The 19682-nt window shown below is 36.4% G+C and overlaps 1 protein-coding gene and 1 non-coding gene across 4 annotated transcripts in view; both read right to left on the reverse strand.

The window, feature by feature from the left end:
- RC3H2 (ring finger and CCCH-type domains 2) overlaps positions 1 to 19682 on the reverse strand; it is a 51391-nt gene that overhangs the window by 22059 nt on the left and 9650 nt on the right. For all 3 annotated transcript variants that reach the window (XM_036854910.1, XM_036854909.1, XM_036854908.1), the window contains exons 3-9: positions 18292 to 18409; positions 15329 to 15562; positions 8366 to 8541; positions 2333 to 2533; positions 1734 to 1866; positions 1503 to 1621; positions 113 to 225 (exon numbers count right to left, since the gene is read on the reverse strand). In XM_036854910.1, coding sequence (XP_036710805.1) covers positions 113 to 225; positions 1503 to 1621; positions 1734 to 1866; positions 2333 to 2533; positions 8366 to 8541; positions 15329 to 15562; positions 18292 to 18409 — 1094 coding nt within the window. The remainder of the gene's footprint in view (positions 1 to 112; positions 226 to 1502; positions 1622 to 1733; positions 1867 to 2332; positions 2534 to 8365; positions 8542 to 15328; positions 15563 to 18291; positions 18410 to 19682) is intronic.
- On the reverse strand, positions 1956 to 2066 carry LOC118897592. The gene has a single exon (XR_005020483.1). It is a non-coding gene; the product is annotated as a small nucleolar RNA SNORD90 (small nucleolar RNA).

The raw sequence follows: 19682 nt of genomic DNA on the forward strand, positions 1-19682 counted from the left end.
AATGCAAACTTGACTGCATCTTTGAAACTCATCACAAACTTTAAGACTCTATATAACACTTTCATAATGACCAAAAATTAATCCCAAATAAAAGAGAGTTCTCCTAACTTACTTTTCAAGCTCTTCCTGAGAATGGGCAAAAGTACAATTTGTTCCTCGTGGACACCCTCCTTGCTGTCGCAAATCTCGGCACATGCTAGTCTTATATTTGCTGTTTGGCTGAGGCTACGAAAAGAAAATCAATGTTTGGAAAAGTGAAGATTCCAGTTGTCACTCACTCTTGGGACTCCAGAATTTTATGATTACACCTTTAATTCTTTTTCATGTTAGATAAGTAATTCTTGTGCTGACACAACTACCACTGCATTGTTTCCTGTTATGAGTTATGTGGCATAACCCTGAGTTGGCATTTTAGATATTCCTTCTGAGGATTATCTGGAACTGGTTCAAATGCTATGTTACTTATTTGTCAGGCAACAAAATGCCCACGAAAATAAAAGATTTTCTCATCAATTCATTGCTATCTTAAAATTATGATACCCAAATCAAGCAACCAATTTCAAAAAGCATTAAAAAAGCCATAAGCTTTGTCCACTTAAATGTTCTCAGGAAAAGGGAGAATACAACTTACCCCAGAAGTTAAAAATTAAGAAATGCTAATTTATTTGTCAATTTGAGAGTACAACTTTCTTCTAAGGCTTGGAGCTAAGTTCATACAAATAATGAGGCAAAATATAAAAACATCATCATAACTGCTATAATTTGCATCAAAATCTAAGATGTCATTGTTATTTCTGTGACCTTAATAAATATGAAACATTCATCTTTCAGTTAATATTTGAACATTATAATGTCTTCTAATAGAATAAGGACAGAAGAGTGGAAAGATCACTTTGACTCGAGTAGATTTGATACCAGTTCTGTCACTTACTGCCACCATGACCTTACATATGTTATTTAACCTTTTTAAACTTCAGCTTGGGAACAGCAATTATCTTGCAGGTGGCTGTGATGATTAGAAATAATATATGTAAAATACTGAACATAGGGACTGGCTCAGTGATTTAATAAATGGACGTTATTACTAGAATGAAGGATTTTACCTTAAATAACTCCTTCAAAAGCACACTGAAAGTATTTATTTACTTCCACACATATACAAACATGAATTCATTGGTATGACAGCAAAGAAGAAAAAAGTGACAATTTCCCCACATTAGAAGAAAATTAGACAAAATATTTGGAAGGAATCAGGTCTATAGAGTTGGTCAAAAAAACCTGCAGTAAACTCATATTCAAGATACGCCTCAAACTGCTGCTGTACTATGAATTATTTATCAGGTGCACTAAAACGTGGGTTTCTCTCAAAAGAAGAGAGACAATAAAAACTTATATGAGAGTGGAGTCACATAAGGAGTCCATTAACCAAACAGCTTGTTAAGATGTTCAGGATGCTCTGTTAAAAATTTGAGAGCAGTCAGAAGTGCAATAAATGTGCTTACCTGAGGTGTCTCATGGCCTTTTCTACTATAATTTTGTATGAAGTCCACAAGGCCATGAACCACTGTTTTAACAGCTACCATTGCATTTTCTAGCTGCTCCCAAGTTGGTGAAACAGCATCTGTATAGTCCACCAAGGGGATGGGATGAGGAAAAGAACTTGTTAGCAGTAAGTCTCTTGTGTTATTTACCTCAAAAGTAGAAAAAGTATAAGCAATTATTTTCTCACATACCTGGATTAGGGTCTATGTTTGCAAGAAGCTCTAAATGAGGCCTCAGTCTATTTAAGTTAGCTGGGTCACCTGTTCGTTGCAAAACAATTGTCAATTCCTGAACACTCTTTGCAAATGATTCTGGAGACTGCAGCTAACACAAAAAGAAAACAGAATGGTTTTTACTCTGGGTTTTATGACGTGTCTATATTCAAATGTTTTCATTCAGTCAACACACTGAATAGGTTTTCAAGTGTCTTCAGATTCCATAGTAGGAGTATCAATGATGAATTAAATTTTCACCTCAGAATCTGCCCTATGAAATTCATCATTAGACACTTAGAAAACTTATTTATTAGCTATCTGGTGTCAGAATATAGATAAATGACAGACTTGGTAAGTCAGGCTGCTTTTATGCTAACATCCTGTATTTGCTTCCCTGTTGCCCACCTTAGTTTATTTTAAAAGTTAGAAAATAATAAAAAAGAAAGATATTTATAAGAGTCTTATATGTAAAAACAGGAATCTCCAATTGGTTGTCTCTTTACTCCCTTCTGAAGATTCAAATACTCTTCAATGTAGCAGAAAGATATAAAATCAGCGTCTCTAATTTCACAAACCTTATCAATGATAGACTGCATGTGTGATTTATGCGCCAAGTCACCATATAGAAGTGAAGACCACTGCTCAGGTGAAATACGGAGTCCTGCTTCCATAGCAATATGAACAATTTGGGCATCATGTTCTCTGCGTAAAGCCTCATAACTCCGAAATTCCTCCTTTAGCTGCATCAGGGAAGAGTCTTCATCCCTTTTGGTAACCTAAAAAATAGAAAGGAGAGAAAAACCCATCAGAATTTCTCTGCTCTTCCTCCTTCCCCAAACAACCTTTTCTTTTTTTTAGATGGGGGAGGTACCTATAGCCTATCAGATATTACATGAAGAAGGTACAAAGAAAATAATCCTTTTCAGAACAAAGCAGAACTTACAAAACCTAATACATAATTCTGCCTTCCTTCAATGAGCTCAGCAGGTGGTAGGGAAGAAACTTGTAAATAGAAAATTATAGTAGAAGTGCTATTGTTAAGACTCTATGGCAATATAAAGGAAAGGCAATTAAATCTGACAGGTGGGGGAGGGAAGGGTGAGTATCAGGGAAGGCTTCCCCCAGCAGAAGGCTACATGAACTGAGTCTTGAAGAATGAATAGGAGTTCCCCAGGCAAAGAAGGGTGAGGAAGAGAATTCTAAAAAGAGTAGCAAGTGGTAAACAGAAACATGAAAGAGCAGAGCACATAGAATTAAAGGCTAAGATGTAGGCTGGAGAAGAATCACAGAGGGCCTTGTATACTATGGTGAGAAATTTGGGGACAGGCACAATTTGTTTCATTGCACTTAATTTATTGTGCTTCACTAATAGGTAGTGCGTCTTTTACAAACTGAAGGTCTGTGGCAACTCTGTGTCAAGCCAAGTCTATTGGTGCCATTTTTCCAACAGCATTTACTCACTTCATGTCTCTGTGTTACATTTTGGTTAATTTTTGCAATATTTCAAACTTCATTATTATTACATTTGTTATGGTGATCTGTGATCAATGATATTTTATGTTACTATTGTTGTTCTGGGGTGCCATGAACCACACCCATAAAAGATGGTGAACTTAATTGATAAATGTGTGTTCTGACTGCTCTATCAACCGGTGTTCCCCTGCCTCTTTCCCTCTCCTCAGGTCTCCCTATTCCCTGAGACACAACAATATTGAAAGTAGGCCAGTTAATAGCCCCACGATGGGCTTCAAGCGAAGGGAAGAGTCAAATCTCTCACTTTAAATCAAAAGCTAGAAATGATTAAGCTTAGTGAGGAAGGCATGTTGAAAACCAAGACAGGCTGAAACCTAGGCCTCTTGTGCCAAGAGCTAGCCAAGTGGTGAATGCAAAGGAGAAGTTCTTAAAGGAAATTAAAAGCACTACTCCAGTGAACACACAAATGATAAGAAAGCAAAAGAGCCTTATTGCTGATATGGAGAAAGTTTTATTGGTTTGGATAGAAGATCAAACCAGCCACAACATTCCATTAAGCCAAAGCCTAATCCACAGCAAGGCCCTAACTCTCCTTAATTCTCTGAAGGCTGAGAGACGTGAGGAAACTGCAGAAGAAAAGTTTGAAGCTAGCAGAGGTTGGTTCATGAGGTTTAAGGAAAGAAGCCGTCTCTATAAGATAAAATTACAAGATGAAGTAAGCCGGAAGTGCTAACGTAGAAACTGCAGCAAGTTATACAGAAGATCTAGCTAAGATAATTAATGAAAGAGGCTACACTAAAGCACAGATTTTTCAATGTAAATGAAACAGTCCTGCATTGGAAGAAGACGCTATCTAGGACTTTCATAGCTGGAGAGGAGAAGTCAGTGCCTGTCTTCAAAGCTTCAAAGCTTCTCCTGTTGGGAGCTAATGCAGCTGGTGACATTAAATTGAAGCCAATCTTCATTTACCTTTCCAAAAATCCTAGCTAGGGCCCTTAAGAACTACGCTAAATCTACTCTGCCTGTACTCTAGAAATGGAACAACAAAGCCCAAATGACAGCACATCTGTTTACAATATGGTTTACTAGATATTTTAAGCCCACTGATGAGACCTACTGCTTAGAAAAAAAGATTCCTTTCAAAATATTACTGCTCATTGACAATGCACCTGGTCACTCAAGTACTCCAATGGAGATACACAATGAGATTAATGTTGTTTTCATGCCTGCTAACACAACATCCATTCTGCAGCCCATGGATCAAGGAGTAATTCTGACTTTCAAGTCTTATTAGTTAAGAGATACATTTTGTAAGGCTAGAGCTGCCATAGATAGTAATTCCTTTGATGGATCTGGGCAAAGTAAACTGAAAACCGGTTAGAAAGGATTCACCATTCTAGATGCCACTAAGAACCTTCGTGATTCACAGAAAGAGATTAAAATATCAACATTAACAGGAGTTTGGAGGAAGTTGATTCCAGCCCTCATGGATGACTTTGAAGGGTTCATGACTTCAGTGGAGGAAGTAACTGCAGATGTGGTGGAAACAGCAAGAGAACGAGAATTGAAGTGGAGCCTAAATATGTAACTGAATTGCTGCAATCTCATGATAAACCTTTAATGGATGAGGAGTTGCTTCTTATGCATGAGCAAAGAAAATGGTTTCTTGAGATGGAATCTACTCCTCGTGAAGATGCTGTGAAGATTGTTGAAATGATAACAAAAGATTTAGAATATTACATAAATTTAGTTGATAAAGCAGCAGCGAGGTTTGAGAGGACTGACTCCGATTTTCAAAGAAGTTTTGCTGTGGGTAAAATGCTATCAAACAGCATTGCATGCTACAGAGAAATCATTTGTGAAAGGAAGGGTCAATCAGTGGGGCAAACTTCATTGTTGTCTTATTTTAAGAAATTGCCATAAACACCCCAACCTTCAGCAACCACCACCCTGATCAGTCAGCAGCCATCAACGCTGAGGCAAGACTCTCCACCAGCAAAAAGACTACGACTTGCTGAAGACTCAGATGATGGTTAGCATTTTTTAGCAATAAAGTATTTTTTAATTAAAGTACATACATTTTTGGCATCATGATATTGCACACAATAGACTACAGTATAGTGTAAACATAACTTTTATATATACTGGGAAGCCAAAAAATTTATGACTCGCTTTATTGCTATATTCGCCTTATTGCAGTGGTATGGAACAAAACCTGCAATATCTGAGGTATGACTATATTATCCTGTAGGGAATGGGAAACCACTGAGGACTTTTAAGTAGAAGAGGGACATGATGGTTAGGCAAACATTAGTGCTATGGGTGATGATTAAGAAATTTTCTGCCACCACAAAAATTATTAGGGTATTTTTATAGCTTTAATCTATACTTAAGTGATAAAAAACATAAATTCAAAAGGTAGTTTCACATGTCCTAGTAACTGTCTAATTATCTAAACATGCAGGTATGTGGCTAGATAATTTCCACAATAAATGATACACACTTATTCCTGAACCATTAGAACTTGCTAATGGCCACAATGAAATCTGATACCTGATTAGAATTTACAATACCTAAGCCTAGTACAGGCTCTGAAACTTAGATTGAACAAATAGTTCAAACTATTCAAATTGATGATTTTCTCATCAGGAAATGAAAATCTCCTTAAGACCACCTCACTGGGAGACTTGATTGCTGTTGTTGGCACATGAGACAGCAGTAATATGACCTCAAGAACATGAAGGTGGGGAAATCAAGTTATCATCCGAGAGTTAACTTAATAGTATCAGTTCACAATTCTCTTTGAGAATATATAAATACATTATAAAAAAGTATGGGACACCCAAAATTCTAATCAGCACAGTCTTACGCATAATTTAAGAAAGAGCAGAGTATAACTTAGAAATCACAAAATAACCTACTTAAAGAAACACTGAGGAGGGACTTCCCTGGTGGCGCAGTGGGTAAGACTCCACGCTCCCAATGCAGGGGACCCAGGTTCAATCCCTGGTCAGGGAACTAGATCCCACACGCATGCCACAACTAAGAGTTCTCATGCCGCAACTAAGGAGCCCGCCTGATGCAACTAAGACCTGGTACAACCAAATAAATAAATAAATATTAAAAAAAAAAAAAGAAACACTGAGGAAACAAAAGGAGGAATTATTAATCCAAAACAGAAAACGAAACCCAGAAAACCAGAGGATGGTAACATTCATCCAGCCACCAAGGTACAGGGTGCCTCTTGGGCAGCATGAACATCTATCCACCTGAGTTGTAAGATGTATATAGGTGGCTAACAGAGCCTGGCCCTATTAAAGTTCTATAAACATGCATCAAAATCACCTATGACGCTTCGAAAACTACAATTTCAGGTAATCAGAATCCCTGGTTTCAAGGACCGCATAATTAACAAGTATATATGAATGCTCAAGTCTCACTGGTATATTTTGGTATCAGATTTACCAAATCAAAATATCTAGGGATGGGACCCACAAATGTATACTCCTCAAAACTGCAGAGGTGATTCTGATGTGTATCTTCAGTTTAGAATCACTGCATTAAACAATAGAATCATTAACTCCCCTTGTTCTGATTCCATGCTAAGCAAGCAAAGGTTTGATACTCTTCTATAGGAAAATAGCTATGACATGAGAATTAAAGTCATTTAGAAGTTGCACTTCTCATTACAAATTTATAAGATTAATAATATGTAGTATGTGACCTCGGTTGTGGTGATTCTGTTCCTGAGGAACTCCCAAAATTCAGGTCTCTAAGCCTATAATCAAGGAAAAGACCTTCAACAATGGTGAGTTTATTAGAGTAAATGCCCCTGGAGAGAGGCCTTTGGCAACTGTCAGCATGATATCCTTTTATTCATGTAAACACTGCTTTTAACATTTTAAACTACAGGGCAGTAGTACAAGATGAAATGGGAGCATGAAATTGAAATCTTTCTATTCAAATGTCAGATATTAGGAGCAGCTGTAGATGTATGACAATCATAAACCACAAATCTGTATGATACCACTGAGGAAAAGAAACAACATTAAGTCAACAATACACAGTGTGAGAACCAAGCCAGTCACTTCAAGATGATAAATGATTTCTGTAATTTGCCTGCTTAGCCAAAAACATTATGTTTGAGGAACCAGAGACTCATTTCAATTGCTGCCCTAAGGACACAATCAAGCACTGTAACTATCAGGCAGATAGTGTCCAACCCTCATTTGTGCAGATAAGTGAACTCATTTGAACATATTTCCATCATCAATTAACCTGTTATCTCAAACTAAGCAGTGTGCCAAGAAAACCTCCTTTCTGCCTGTACTGTTTTCACTCTTGGACTATAAAACCAGCAAAATAGCTTAAATAAACTTTGGCTTCAAATTCAGATGTTTTACTTTATAGAAGTACTTTACAGATGTTTTGCTTTATAGAAGCCAATGGGTCTTTCTATTTCCAAGTCCTTGGGCCCTTCTCAAGTCCCCACCAGTAACCTACTTTCTTGTAACATGCAGAAACGTCAAGGATTCAGCCTACTTTCCACGTCTCTCAGTAACTGTCATCACCCATAAACCTATTCAACAATGAAACTACATTTCTAAATAACTTAAGGGTTCATCCCTAGCCTCTCTGCCAAAAACCCCACCATCTAAATGCAGAGTGGGGCAGTATCCTCAACTTTTCACTCTCTTGTCATCCATAAGACAACATATGGGCCATCTTCAGATTAAAGGCTTTAATCTAATCACCACAGAGAAAGAGATAAAAATAATAGGGAAGTTAAAACATTACCTACTGTTATGAAGTTTTCAGTATGCTTCCTAACTCCCTTTTAAGATGGTAAACATTAATGAAGTAGGCTTCTTTAGTTCACTTTTATTATTCCAAGAGCCAAGTTTACCAAACTATTTCCTCACAGTGTTACTGACACCTTCACGTATGTGTTCCTACACCTACACACAGTAGTATCACACATATGCAGTATCACAGATGCAATAAATGCAGAAGGCAAAGTTTCCTTTTAACTCTTATAAGCATTCTGTATTTCTGGGTCCTCTAGACCAGGCAACACCCATTCCAGGTATCTCACACCCACGTATGTAATGTTTAGATGGTTGCTTGCTACTGACCTTAAAACAAGAAGCTCGATACAGTAGTTGCACAACATGACCAATACTTGTTTTTGATGCCTGAGGAAATCTTGGTTCTAGTCTTTGCACAACAAAAAGTACCAGAACTTTCCTTGAGAGAGCAGAACCATCTTCTAATGCCAGCAACACCAGCTTCAAGGCCTCTTCTTGCATAGCTAGAAGTAAAGAACATGAGTTCATGATAAATGAGGAGACCTGCAGATCATGCCTGTCAGACTACTTTGGGTATTAGTTTATGGTGGTTCATTATCTGCAGTCTGTAAATACTTAGCAGAAAAACAGGCTATCACACGTGCGCAAATACAGTTTACTTAAAAAGAAATCAAGCAAAAGAAAACATGCGTCCTACTAAACAACCAAATAGAACACAAGTCAACAGAACTTAAAAAAAAATATATCTTCTGTAGGTATTTAATAGTCAACTAGATAATGATAATGTTAAAGTGAAAAAAAAGCCCCCATTTTTAAAACTCACAGAGCTACTATGACAATTAAATAACATGTAGAGAACACATAGAAGTCTTAAGATAAATGGTAAGTTTTTAATGCATGAGACTGTTGCTTTGCCTGTCAGAATTATTTTGTATATAATTTAAAAGTGATATTAGCCCCTGGATGCAATACCTAAAGAAGGCATCAATTTATGTTGTTTTCCAGCCAGGGAGGTAGAGTATAATCTGAATCTAATCATGAAGGAGCATCAGAAAAACCCAAATTAAGCAATATTCTATAAACTAACTGCCTGTATTCTTCACAAATACCAACATTAGACAAAGAAAGGCTGAGGAATGGTACTATGTTAAAGAAGACTAAAAAGAGACATGACAAATAAATACAATACGTGATCTTAGACTCGATCATAAAATGAAAGAAAATAAATGCCATAAAAGGCACTTTTGGGGCTTCCCTGGTGGCGCAGTGGTTGAGAATCTGCCTGCCAATGCAGGGGACACGGGTTCGCGCCCTGGTCTGGGAAGATCCCACATGCCGCGGAGCAACTAGGCCCGTGAGCCACAATTACTGAGCCTGCGCGTCTGGAGCCTGTGCTCCGCAACAAGAGAGGCCGCGATAGTGAGAGGCCCGCGCACCGCGATGAAGAATGGCCCCCACTTGCCGCAACTGGAGAAAGCCCTCGCACAGAAACGAAGACCCAACACAGCCATAAATAAATAAATAAATAAATAAATAAATAAATAAAAGGCACTTTTGGAAAAACCAACAAAACTGGAGTATGAACTATATATAGACTGCAGCATTTTACAAATGTTAAGTTTTCTGAATTTGATGAATGTACTGTTTCTACGTAGGACACATACTTAAGTGCAAGGGGTAAAGGGGCATGAAATATGCAACCTACTCTCATGGCTCAATGGCTCAGAAGAGAGAAAGAGTGAATTATACTACAAATATAGCAAAATATTAAAAACTAGTGAATATGGATAAAGAGTATATAGGAATTCTCTGCATTATTCTTGTAACTCTTTGGTAAATTTGAAATTATTTAGAATTAAAAAGTTAAAAATACATTGACTCTCAATGAAAACAATGGAACTGAAAGATCATCTAGAATCTAGATTAAAAATCAAACCCCTCTTTCCCCAAGTAAGACATCGAGGCCCAGAAAAGTTAAGTGACTAGGCCAAGTTTCACAACTAGTTAGCAACAAAATTATAATTAGAACCAAGGACTTTTTAAAAGTTGAGGTAAAATTTACGTAACTAAAATTAACCATTTTAAAGTATACAATTCACAATGTTGTGTAACAATCAACTCTATCTAGCTCTAAGACATTTTCATCACCTGAAAGGAACTCCATAGTCGTTAAGCAGTCACACCCTATACCCCTGACCACCACCCCCAATGCCCCCCCACCGCCCACCCCCCCACCCCGTCTCTGGGAACCACTAGCTTGATGTCTGGTTCTATGGACTGACCTTTGTTGATGCTTCATATAAATGGAATCAGAATATTGTGACCTTTTGTCTGTCTTCTTTCACTTAAAATAACATTTTCAAAGTTCATCCACATTGTAGCATGTATCAGTTTCTCAATCCTTCGAATGGCTGAATAATATTCTATTCATAAATATACCACATTTTGTTCATCCATTCATCAGGATTGATGGACATCCAGATTGCTTCTACCTTTTTTTTTTTTTAATTTATATTTATTTATTTTTATTTTTGGCTGTGTTGGGTCTTTGTTTCTGTGCGAGGGCTTTCTCTAGTTGCGGCAAGCGGGGACCACTCTCCATCGCGGTGCATGGGCCTCTCACTATCGTGGCCTCTCTTGTTGCGGAGCACAGGCTCCAGACGCGCAGGCTCAGTAGTTGTGGCTCACAGGCCCCAGCTGCTCCGCGGCATGTGGGATCTTCCCAGACCAGGGCTCGAACCCATGTCCCCTGCATTAGCAGGCAGACTCTCAACCACTGCGTCACCAGGGAAGCCCTGCTTCTACCTTTTGACTATTGTGCATAATGCTGCTATAAACATTCGAGTACAAGTATTAGTTTGAATACCTGTTTTCAGTTCCTTTGGGTATACACCTAGAGTGGAACTGCTGGGTCATACGGTAATTCTACGTTTAACTTTTCGAGGAACCGCCAAATTGTTTTTCCATGGAGGCTGCATCATTTTACATTCCCAAGTTCTCTAACATCCTTGCCAACACTTTTTATTTTCCACTTTTTAAATTATGGCCAACTAGTGGGTATGGTATCTCATTGTGATTCTGATTTGCATTTCCTTAATGACCAATGACACTAAGCATCTTTTCATGTACTTCTTGGCCATCTATGTATCTTCTATGGAGGAATGTTTATTTAAGCCCTTGGCCCATTTTTAAATTGTGTTGTTTATCTTTTTGTTGTCGAGTTACAGAACAAAGGATATTTGATACGTAGTCTAGTGCTTCTTAGGTAAGGTAAATAAACATGAGGGAATATCTACAGGTAAGCATTCTTAAATTATATATAAATATGGATTTTAAAAATTATTTTTCAATTTAACTTTGTATTATGGAAAATTTTAAACATATACAAAAGTAGGGATAACATGTACCCATAATACAGCGGCTGACACTAAGGTTTCATCTACTCATTACCCACTTTTCTAGTTTGTTTTGGCTGGAGTGGTTTGAAGTAAATCCAAGATAACATAGTACTTCATCCTTAAATAATTCATTATGTATTTCTAACACGTAAGAACTTTAAATTAACATAACACCATTATCATATCTAAAAAGAGTAATATATTTCCTTAATATCATCTAATACCCAGTTCAGGTTGAATTTTCTCCCACTGTCTCAAAATTTCTTCTTATAGTTGGTTTCTTTGAGTAAGTATCCAAATAAAGTCCATATATTGCTTTTGGTTTGTATGTCTTCAAGCTTAAAAAAAAAAACCTATACTAGTTCTCCCCCACTCTCCCACCCACCCATTTAGAAAATAATTTGTTGCAGAAACAATCATTTTTCTAGACAATACCCCACATTCTCCATTTGGCTAACTTTGTATTTGTGATGTTCCTTTATCCTCCTTACTTCATGTAAACTAGAGACTTGATTAGATTCAGAATGAGTTTTTAGCTTTTGGGTTTTTTTTTGGGGGGGGGGGCAAGCATACACCTTATTCTATGTATCACATCAGGAGATACTTAAGACCTAGATGTCTCACTTTTAGTAATGTTAAGATTGATCAGTGGGTTCGGGCCTTCTTCATTTATTAACCTTTCATCTACTGGTTTTAACAGCCAATAATAATTCTTGCCTAGACCCATTAATTCATTTTATGTGATTTTTCTAACCTTAACATTGTTTTTCTAAATTTATTAGCTGGAATTTTGCTAAAAGAGAAACCTACCCTCAAAACCCTGAGAAACTGTCCTTGAAAGCAATTTGTAAAGGAAAGTCAGAAAAAACATGCTTTTTTTCCATTCCTTTTCCAATTTTTAGCATAATGTGTTGGTGCTCTAGCAACTGCCAAAGATAACCAATTTATTTTTTCTGTACTATCATTACAAGATCATGGATTTTTACACATTTTATGTGTTTCAATCCATTATAGTCATTATTCATTTGGAGGTTCACATTGTCCCACTTTTGTCCAGTGGGAGCCTTTTCAAATTCTGTCCTTTTGACAAGATTCTGATGGTCTTTAAGAGCTTTTTTGCTTTCTAGCACAAGACTTCCCAGGTTCATCTTGTACTTTTCTACCCTAGAACTGGGATAAGAAATTTATTAAAAGAGCCCTGCTTCTTTTTAGTAGGAAATGGTATTTATTAAAGGCCACAATTTGGGTGCTATGGCTATTCATTGCTTCCAAGCCTTTTAAGTAGACAGAGCTAGGAAACAGTCATTTTCTAGAAAAAGAAAAATAAATGAGTCTGTACTTATATTGCCAATTCAAATTTAAGAACGCAGGGTTTTTACATAAATTCTTTGATTTCATACTTGTATCTCTCTTTTTTTAAATGCCAAAAACCTTGGTTCCTGATGGCATTAACATAATTACTTACTTGCTTTATCCTACTATGTCTGTATAATAGTTTCAAAATAACAATACCAATAGAATTATAAACAATATGACTAATGAATACAATTTAGGATTTATTATATATCACACTAGGAATATAAAAATCAAAAACACTGTGTTCTAAAGTCACCTGAAATAGTTCATTCCTGATGAATATGCTACCAACTTATGAATGTTTTAGCTTTTCATTCTTAGGCGTTTTTTTGTTTTATTCATTTTATTTAAATTTTTAAAACTTACATTTACTAAGAATTGTTTTATGATTACATAAAACATTTACATGGGTACAAACTACAAATCAACGTACACTGAGCGAGATCTAGCTTCTGTCTCTATCTGCTTTCTCTTGGTTCTTCCCTACTCTACATGTTCATTATTTTTTAATTTTTCCTACCATTGCTTCCTTTGGAAAATACAAACAAATAATTAGAGAATGATTGTCTCTCTCTCCCTTCCCTATTTAAAAGTGTGCTTTACTGTAACAGGCACACTATTCTGCACCTTGCTTTTATTTTTTAACTTAATGTACCTAGAAATCACACGCAGCAGAATATATACAGTTTCCTCATTACTTTCAACAGATGCATGGTAGTCCACTGGAAGGATGTGTACCAGTTTACTAAGCCAGTCTCCTATTCATAGACATTCAGGTTGCTTCCAGATGTTCACTGTTATAAACAGTGTTGTATAACTTTATGCATTCTGCATTTTTTGCTATATTTATGGGACAGATTCCTAGAAATAGCACTTTTGGGCCAAAGGGTAGCTGCAGAGGTGATTTTGCTAGATATTGACAAATCCCTCTCTTCAAAGTTTGCACCACTTTGCATTCCCACTATTACTGGATGAAAGCACCTGTTTTCCCACAGCCTTGACAAGAGACAAAAGTTGTTAGACTTTTGAATTCTGCCAATCTGATAGGTGAGAAATGGTATTTCACTATAATTTTAATGTATATTTCTCTTAATATGAGAAATACTGAGCACATTTTTATATGTTTGAGGACCATTTACATTACTTTTTCCCTTGAGTTGTCTGTTTGCATCTTTAGTCAATTTTTTAATTGGGTGGTTGGTATTTTTCTTCTGAGTTTTTACAAGTACCTTATATATTAGTTACATTAGCCCTCGGTATGTGATATAATATAAATATTTCCCCAAGTTTGTCTTTTTTTTTTTTTTTTTAACTTTTCTTATGATGTTTTATTATGATGCAATTAAAAAAATTATATAGCCAAATACCAATCTTTTCTGTTACTGCTTCTGGATGTGGAGCCAAAGAAAACAGTGTTTCCTACTCCTAGGTTATAAAGGAATTCACTCATGTATTTGTTTTTATTACCTATACAATTTAATTTTTAATCGTAAGTATTTCTAACCTACTTGGAATTTATGTAGCTAAGGAGTATAAGAAATACATCCATGGGGACTTCCCTGGTGGCACAGTGGTTAAGAACCCGCCTGCCAATGCAGGGGACATGGGTTCAAGCCCTGGTCCAGAAAGATCCCACATGCCGCAGTGCAACTAAGCCCGTGCACCACAACTACTGAGCCTGTGCTCTAGAGTCTGCGAGCCACAACTACTAAGCCTGTGCACCACAACTGCTGAGGCCCATGTGCCTAGAGCCCGTGCTCCGCAACGAGAAGCCACTGCAATGAGAAGCCCGCGCACCACAACGAAGAGCAGCCCCCACTCGCCGCAACTAGAGAAAACCCACAGGTAGCAACAAAGACGCAATGCAGCCAAGAATAAATAAATAAATAATTAGAAAAATATTTTTTTAAAAAAAGAAATACATCCATGAAAAAAAAAAATTACATCCAATTTTATCTTTTTCCACATGTCTATCCAGTGGTCCCAATGCAACTTAGTAAAAAAGTTTCCTTTGCAAAAATAAATTTCCTAGCCTATAGTTCTAAATCAGAAAGGCAAAACAATAAAGCTTCAAGAAGATAACACAGGAAAGTACTTCATAACCTGGGTAGAGGTAAAGATTTTTTAAACAGAATGTAGATGATGGTAACTATAAAGGAATCATCCCCTGGTGATTCTTATTTTTTCTAATAATTTCTGTTTCCCAATTTTAAAGACAATCATGAACTTTTAATTTCTTTCATAAAAAGGTTTACTTTTCTTTACTTACTACCTGTGTATTATTAGGCCTACTCTCTAACTCACTTTTCTAATTTGTAAAATTGGATCTATGTCACTTTTCTTAAAGAAATGAGAAATTCATTCTAAAACACTATCATACTGTTTATCATATAAATTATGATTAATAAAAAGTAATTTATCTTTAATTATGTCAATATTTGTATGTATAAATCTGAGTATTCTCACCTACTCCTAGAAATTGGCATCCTCTAGCTCTGATAGCCAGTAAGAAAGGCAAGACAGTGATCTATCTTACCTGGCCCTAGAAACTGGCATCCTCGAGCCCTGACAGCAGCCCATAAGTTGGCAGACAATTGCTGAGGGTTCTGGTGCTGTAATATTAGTTCCGTTACAGTTCTTTCTCCAAGTGAACGGGCTGCTCGTATGGCTCTTACACGACCTTCTTCCTCCACCAGTTGACAGTTTACAAGTGTCACCAGTTTCCTTTGCATTGGACGGCTCAGTGCACTCTGGTTCAAACTAGCTACACCTTTAGGAAAAAAGGAAACTACAGTTTTTTTCAATCAAAAAAGACAAGTCAAATTTCATTATCTATTTAATGAAAATATCTAGTATTTAACTATTAAGCCACAATTCCTAATCAGTCCCCATAAGGTACTTTCATTTTTTAACAATGAATATTTTGTCCATTTATTACTACTCTGTGGTAATTGGAGCCTAATTTTTAGTTACTTCGAATTTTATTTGGGTATCCTATTCTCTAGGCTATGTGCGTCCCACAAAAGAGAGTAATTTGGGTTTATTTAGTCTATTCTTCATCTTCACTAAAACTACTGAAGATAAATTTAGAGCTAAATAAATGAAAAAAATCTAAATGTAATGATTAACAACAGCTCTAGTTTTTTTGTTGTTGTTGTTTTGTATATAAGACATTTAGAACACAGTTTAATGACGAAATCTTAGATCCTATTCCCTTTTCAGATTCAAAGATATTGTTCCAGCAATTCTTCCCTCTCTCCCACATCACCAATTGTTCCCTTTCTACTTGATCATTTGCATCAGCATACAGTAAGAGCAAGCATGCTGTTATTTCATACATCTTAAAAAATTAATAAATCTTTTTATTCATCCCTTTTCCCCTACCTGCTCTGCCCCATTTCTTTCCTCCGTTTTGCAGCAAATCCTCTAGAGTTGTCTATATTCACTATCTCCAAATCCTTGCTTCACAATCTTTAAAACCTACTCCAATCAAGTCTTTGCCACTATCTCTTGACCAAAACTGCTCTTCTCATAACAACAATTACCTCCTCTTTGCTAAATCAATGGTCAATTCTCAATCCTTATCTTATCTGACCTCTCAAGAGCACTCAACACAGATCACTCCTAACTCCTTTAAAAACATTCTTTACTTGGCTTCCAGAACACCCCTGTCTCTTAATTTTCTTCCTTCCTTCTTCCTTTCCAGTCTTCTTTGCTGATTTCATCTTTTCTTCTTGACTTCCTAATGTTAAACGGCCTAGGACCCAGTTTTTGTTTTCTTCTCTATCTATACTCACTACTTAGGTGATCTCATCCAGTCTTATTGCTTTAGATACTACCTATATGTCAATGACTCCCAAAATTACAGTTCCTATACCTCATTCCTTAACATATATCCACTGGTTACCTAACAGCATCCAAGTGAAGATTTGACATCTCAAATTCAACATGACCAAAACTGAACTCCTGATCTTCCTATCTAAACCTGACGTCCCTGCAGTATTCCTTGCGTAAGTTGATGGTAACTTCTCTTTCCAGGTGCTCAGGCCCCAAAACTCAGGAGTCATACTTGACCCTGCTCTTTCTTTCATACCCACATCCAATAATTTAGGAAATTCTCGATTCTACCTTCAAAGAACATCCAGACTGTCCACTTCTCACTACCTCCACTTCCACTAACCTTGTCCCATCAGCCTATTAACCAATACCCTGGTTCTCCCTTTGTCCTTCTACACTGAATTCTCAACAGAGCAGCTAGTGTGACCCTTTTACCATAAGTCATATCATGTCATTCCTCTGGCTCAAAATCCTAGAGTAACTCCCCAATTTCACTCAGAGTAAAAGCTCAAGTCTTTAAAATGGCCTGTAAGTCTATACATCATCTGGCCTCACCATTTCTTTTCATTATCTCATACTGCTCTCCCCCTCACTCACCCTACTCCAGGTACATTCTCCTGTTTTTGTTCTTTGAAGACACTAGGCATGCCTTGGGGACTTTGTTATTTCTTCTACCTGGAACAGTCTTTTCCCAGGAACCTACATGGTTAACTACCTCACCTCTTTCATCTCAAGTTCGAAAGCTACCATCTTAACAAGGTCTACACTAATCACCTTGTTTAAAATTGCAACCCACCCTTTTCCCCTCACTCTGACATTTCTGATCCATTTAACTATACTGTTTTCTTTCCACAGCAATTATCATTTATAACATACTATATAATTTGTTTTTATTATACTTATTTTTTATTATACTTTCTCCTTTTTCTAAAACATAAATGCTGTAAGGGCAGACATATTTACTAATGTAGTCCAAGTACCAAAACAGTGCCTGGTACTTAGGACATGCTCTTTAAGTATCTGTTCAATGAATGAATGAGGTAGATAGGATAACTTTCTCAAGGAAGTCACCGTGTCCAAAATATCCAACAGTGGAAAGCACAGAGCAGATACAAAATAAATACTTGATTAATTCACTCACTCAACAACTTTTTATTACATCTATGACCTGCTAGCTACTGAGGATGCAGTGATAATCAGAAGAGAATTCCATTTCTGTCTCAGCACTTAACTTACTGAGCTTATATGCCTATCTCCCCAATAGACTGTGGGCTCCATGAAGACCCTAACCTGTAAGTTATGTAAGTTAACTGTAAGTGCTCCATAAAATTTAATAAATGACTGAATGAATACATGAAATTGTCTTAGTAGGATTCATTAAAACTAATATTCTGCTATAGCACCATTAGTTTAATCAGTGAATATAAACATTGTATAAATCTCAATATGTAGTATGTCTGATGAATTCTTAAATTAATAACAGTATTGATTATCTCTAGAAAATAGTACAATGTTCTCAATCAAAAAGATTTCCATGATCTCTTTAAGCAAACTCATTTATCAAAACTCAAAATTATTTAATAGGGTATCAACATCAAGTCTTCCAAAATTAATGTATTACCAAGTCCTACTCACCCATAAAAATACTTTTTATGAACTTACCTTTACCTCCACTTAGTGGTTTTAAGTAGAGTGCCAAATCCTCAACACATTTCTTTGCAACCTCATAGTGTTTGTTCTCACCTAAATTACTTAACTTTACTGATTGATGATCTGGTACCTAAAAAACAAAGAAAAACTGAAGAAATACATTCATCCAGTTCATGCAATTGTTTATTTTATATTTGATAATAATCTTGGTGAGTGTAAACTTCTAATACAGAGACAATCAAAGTAGTTTAAGTAAAATTAAAGCCAAACACCTAGCCAATCTGCTTTCCAAGAACCAAGGATATCATACGTAATAGCATGGGCTGGGTGAATTAATGAGAGGAAAAAAGGAGGAAGTCAATTGTACAATGTATCAGTGTTAATCCTTGGAGATGATAACTATGCTATAACTTTGAAAAATGTTAACATTAGGGGAAGCTGCAGAAAGTTAACAGGTTCTCTGTGTACTGTTTTTTGCAATTAAAAAAGTATTTCAAAATAAAAAGTAGGAAAAAAAGGCAAGAACTTTTTTCCCCTTACCACTTGGCACCTGCTTCCTATATAATTTACTTATTATATTTATTGTTTATGGTCTGTCCCCCCCTTGTTCTCAATGAAAGGTCAAAACTTGGGTAAAACCTTGGGCAGCTCTGCAACTTCTACGAATGATTTTGAGTAAATTATTTAACTGCTCCAGGTCATGGTTTCTCTATCTGCAAAATGAAGATGAAAATCCCTATTCCACAGTGCCATTATGAAAATTCAATTTAATTCTACAAATATTTATATTCATGGAGTGCTTACCACGTGCCAAGCAGTTTTAGGAAGTAGGCACCTATCAGTGAGCAAAACAGACAAAATATCTTGCCCTTGTGTAGCTTACATTCTAGTAAAGAGGAAGCAGCCAATATTTTTTTAAAAAAAATAAATAAATATATAGTATGATAGAAGGTGGTCAGTAAAAATTATACAGCAAGGATAAGGGGGATTTGAGAGCGTTGGAGGGGGATTGCAATTTTAACAGGGGTGGTCAGGATAGGCTTCCTTGGGAATCATGACATTTGAATATAGACTTGAAAGAGGAGAGAGAATGAGTATCTTAGGCAAAATAACAGTCACTGAAAAAGCCCTCAGGTGGGAACAAGTTTGGTACGTCTTACAATTGGTTAGGAGGCCAGTGTGGCTTAAGCAGAAAGAGTGAGGACAGAGCAGGAGATAAGGTTGAAAAGGTAATAGAAGTCACATTGTAAAGACCTGCAAGATAATTTAAGGACCAACCGAGAGAACATTTATAAGTGAAAAAACACAATACCTGACCTATAGCAGATGCTAAATGATAGCTAGTATTACTACAAATAATCTACAGTATTTTATTGGATCTAAGATGCCATTGTTTGCAAGAG

This window comes from Balaenoptera musculus, chromosome 6 (genome assembly GCF_009873245.2).
Source record: "Balaenoptera musculus isolate JJ_BM4_2016_0621 chromosome 6, mBalMus1.pri.v3, whole genome shotgun sequence".
In the NCBI taxonomy this organism is placed as follows: domain Eukaryota; kingdom Metazoa; phylum Chordata; class Mammalia; order Artiodactyla; family Balaenopteridae; genus Balaenoptera; species Balaenoptera musculus.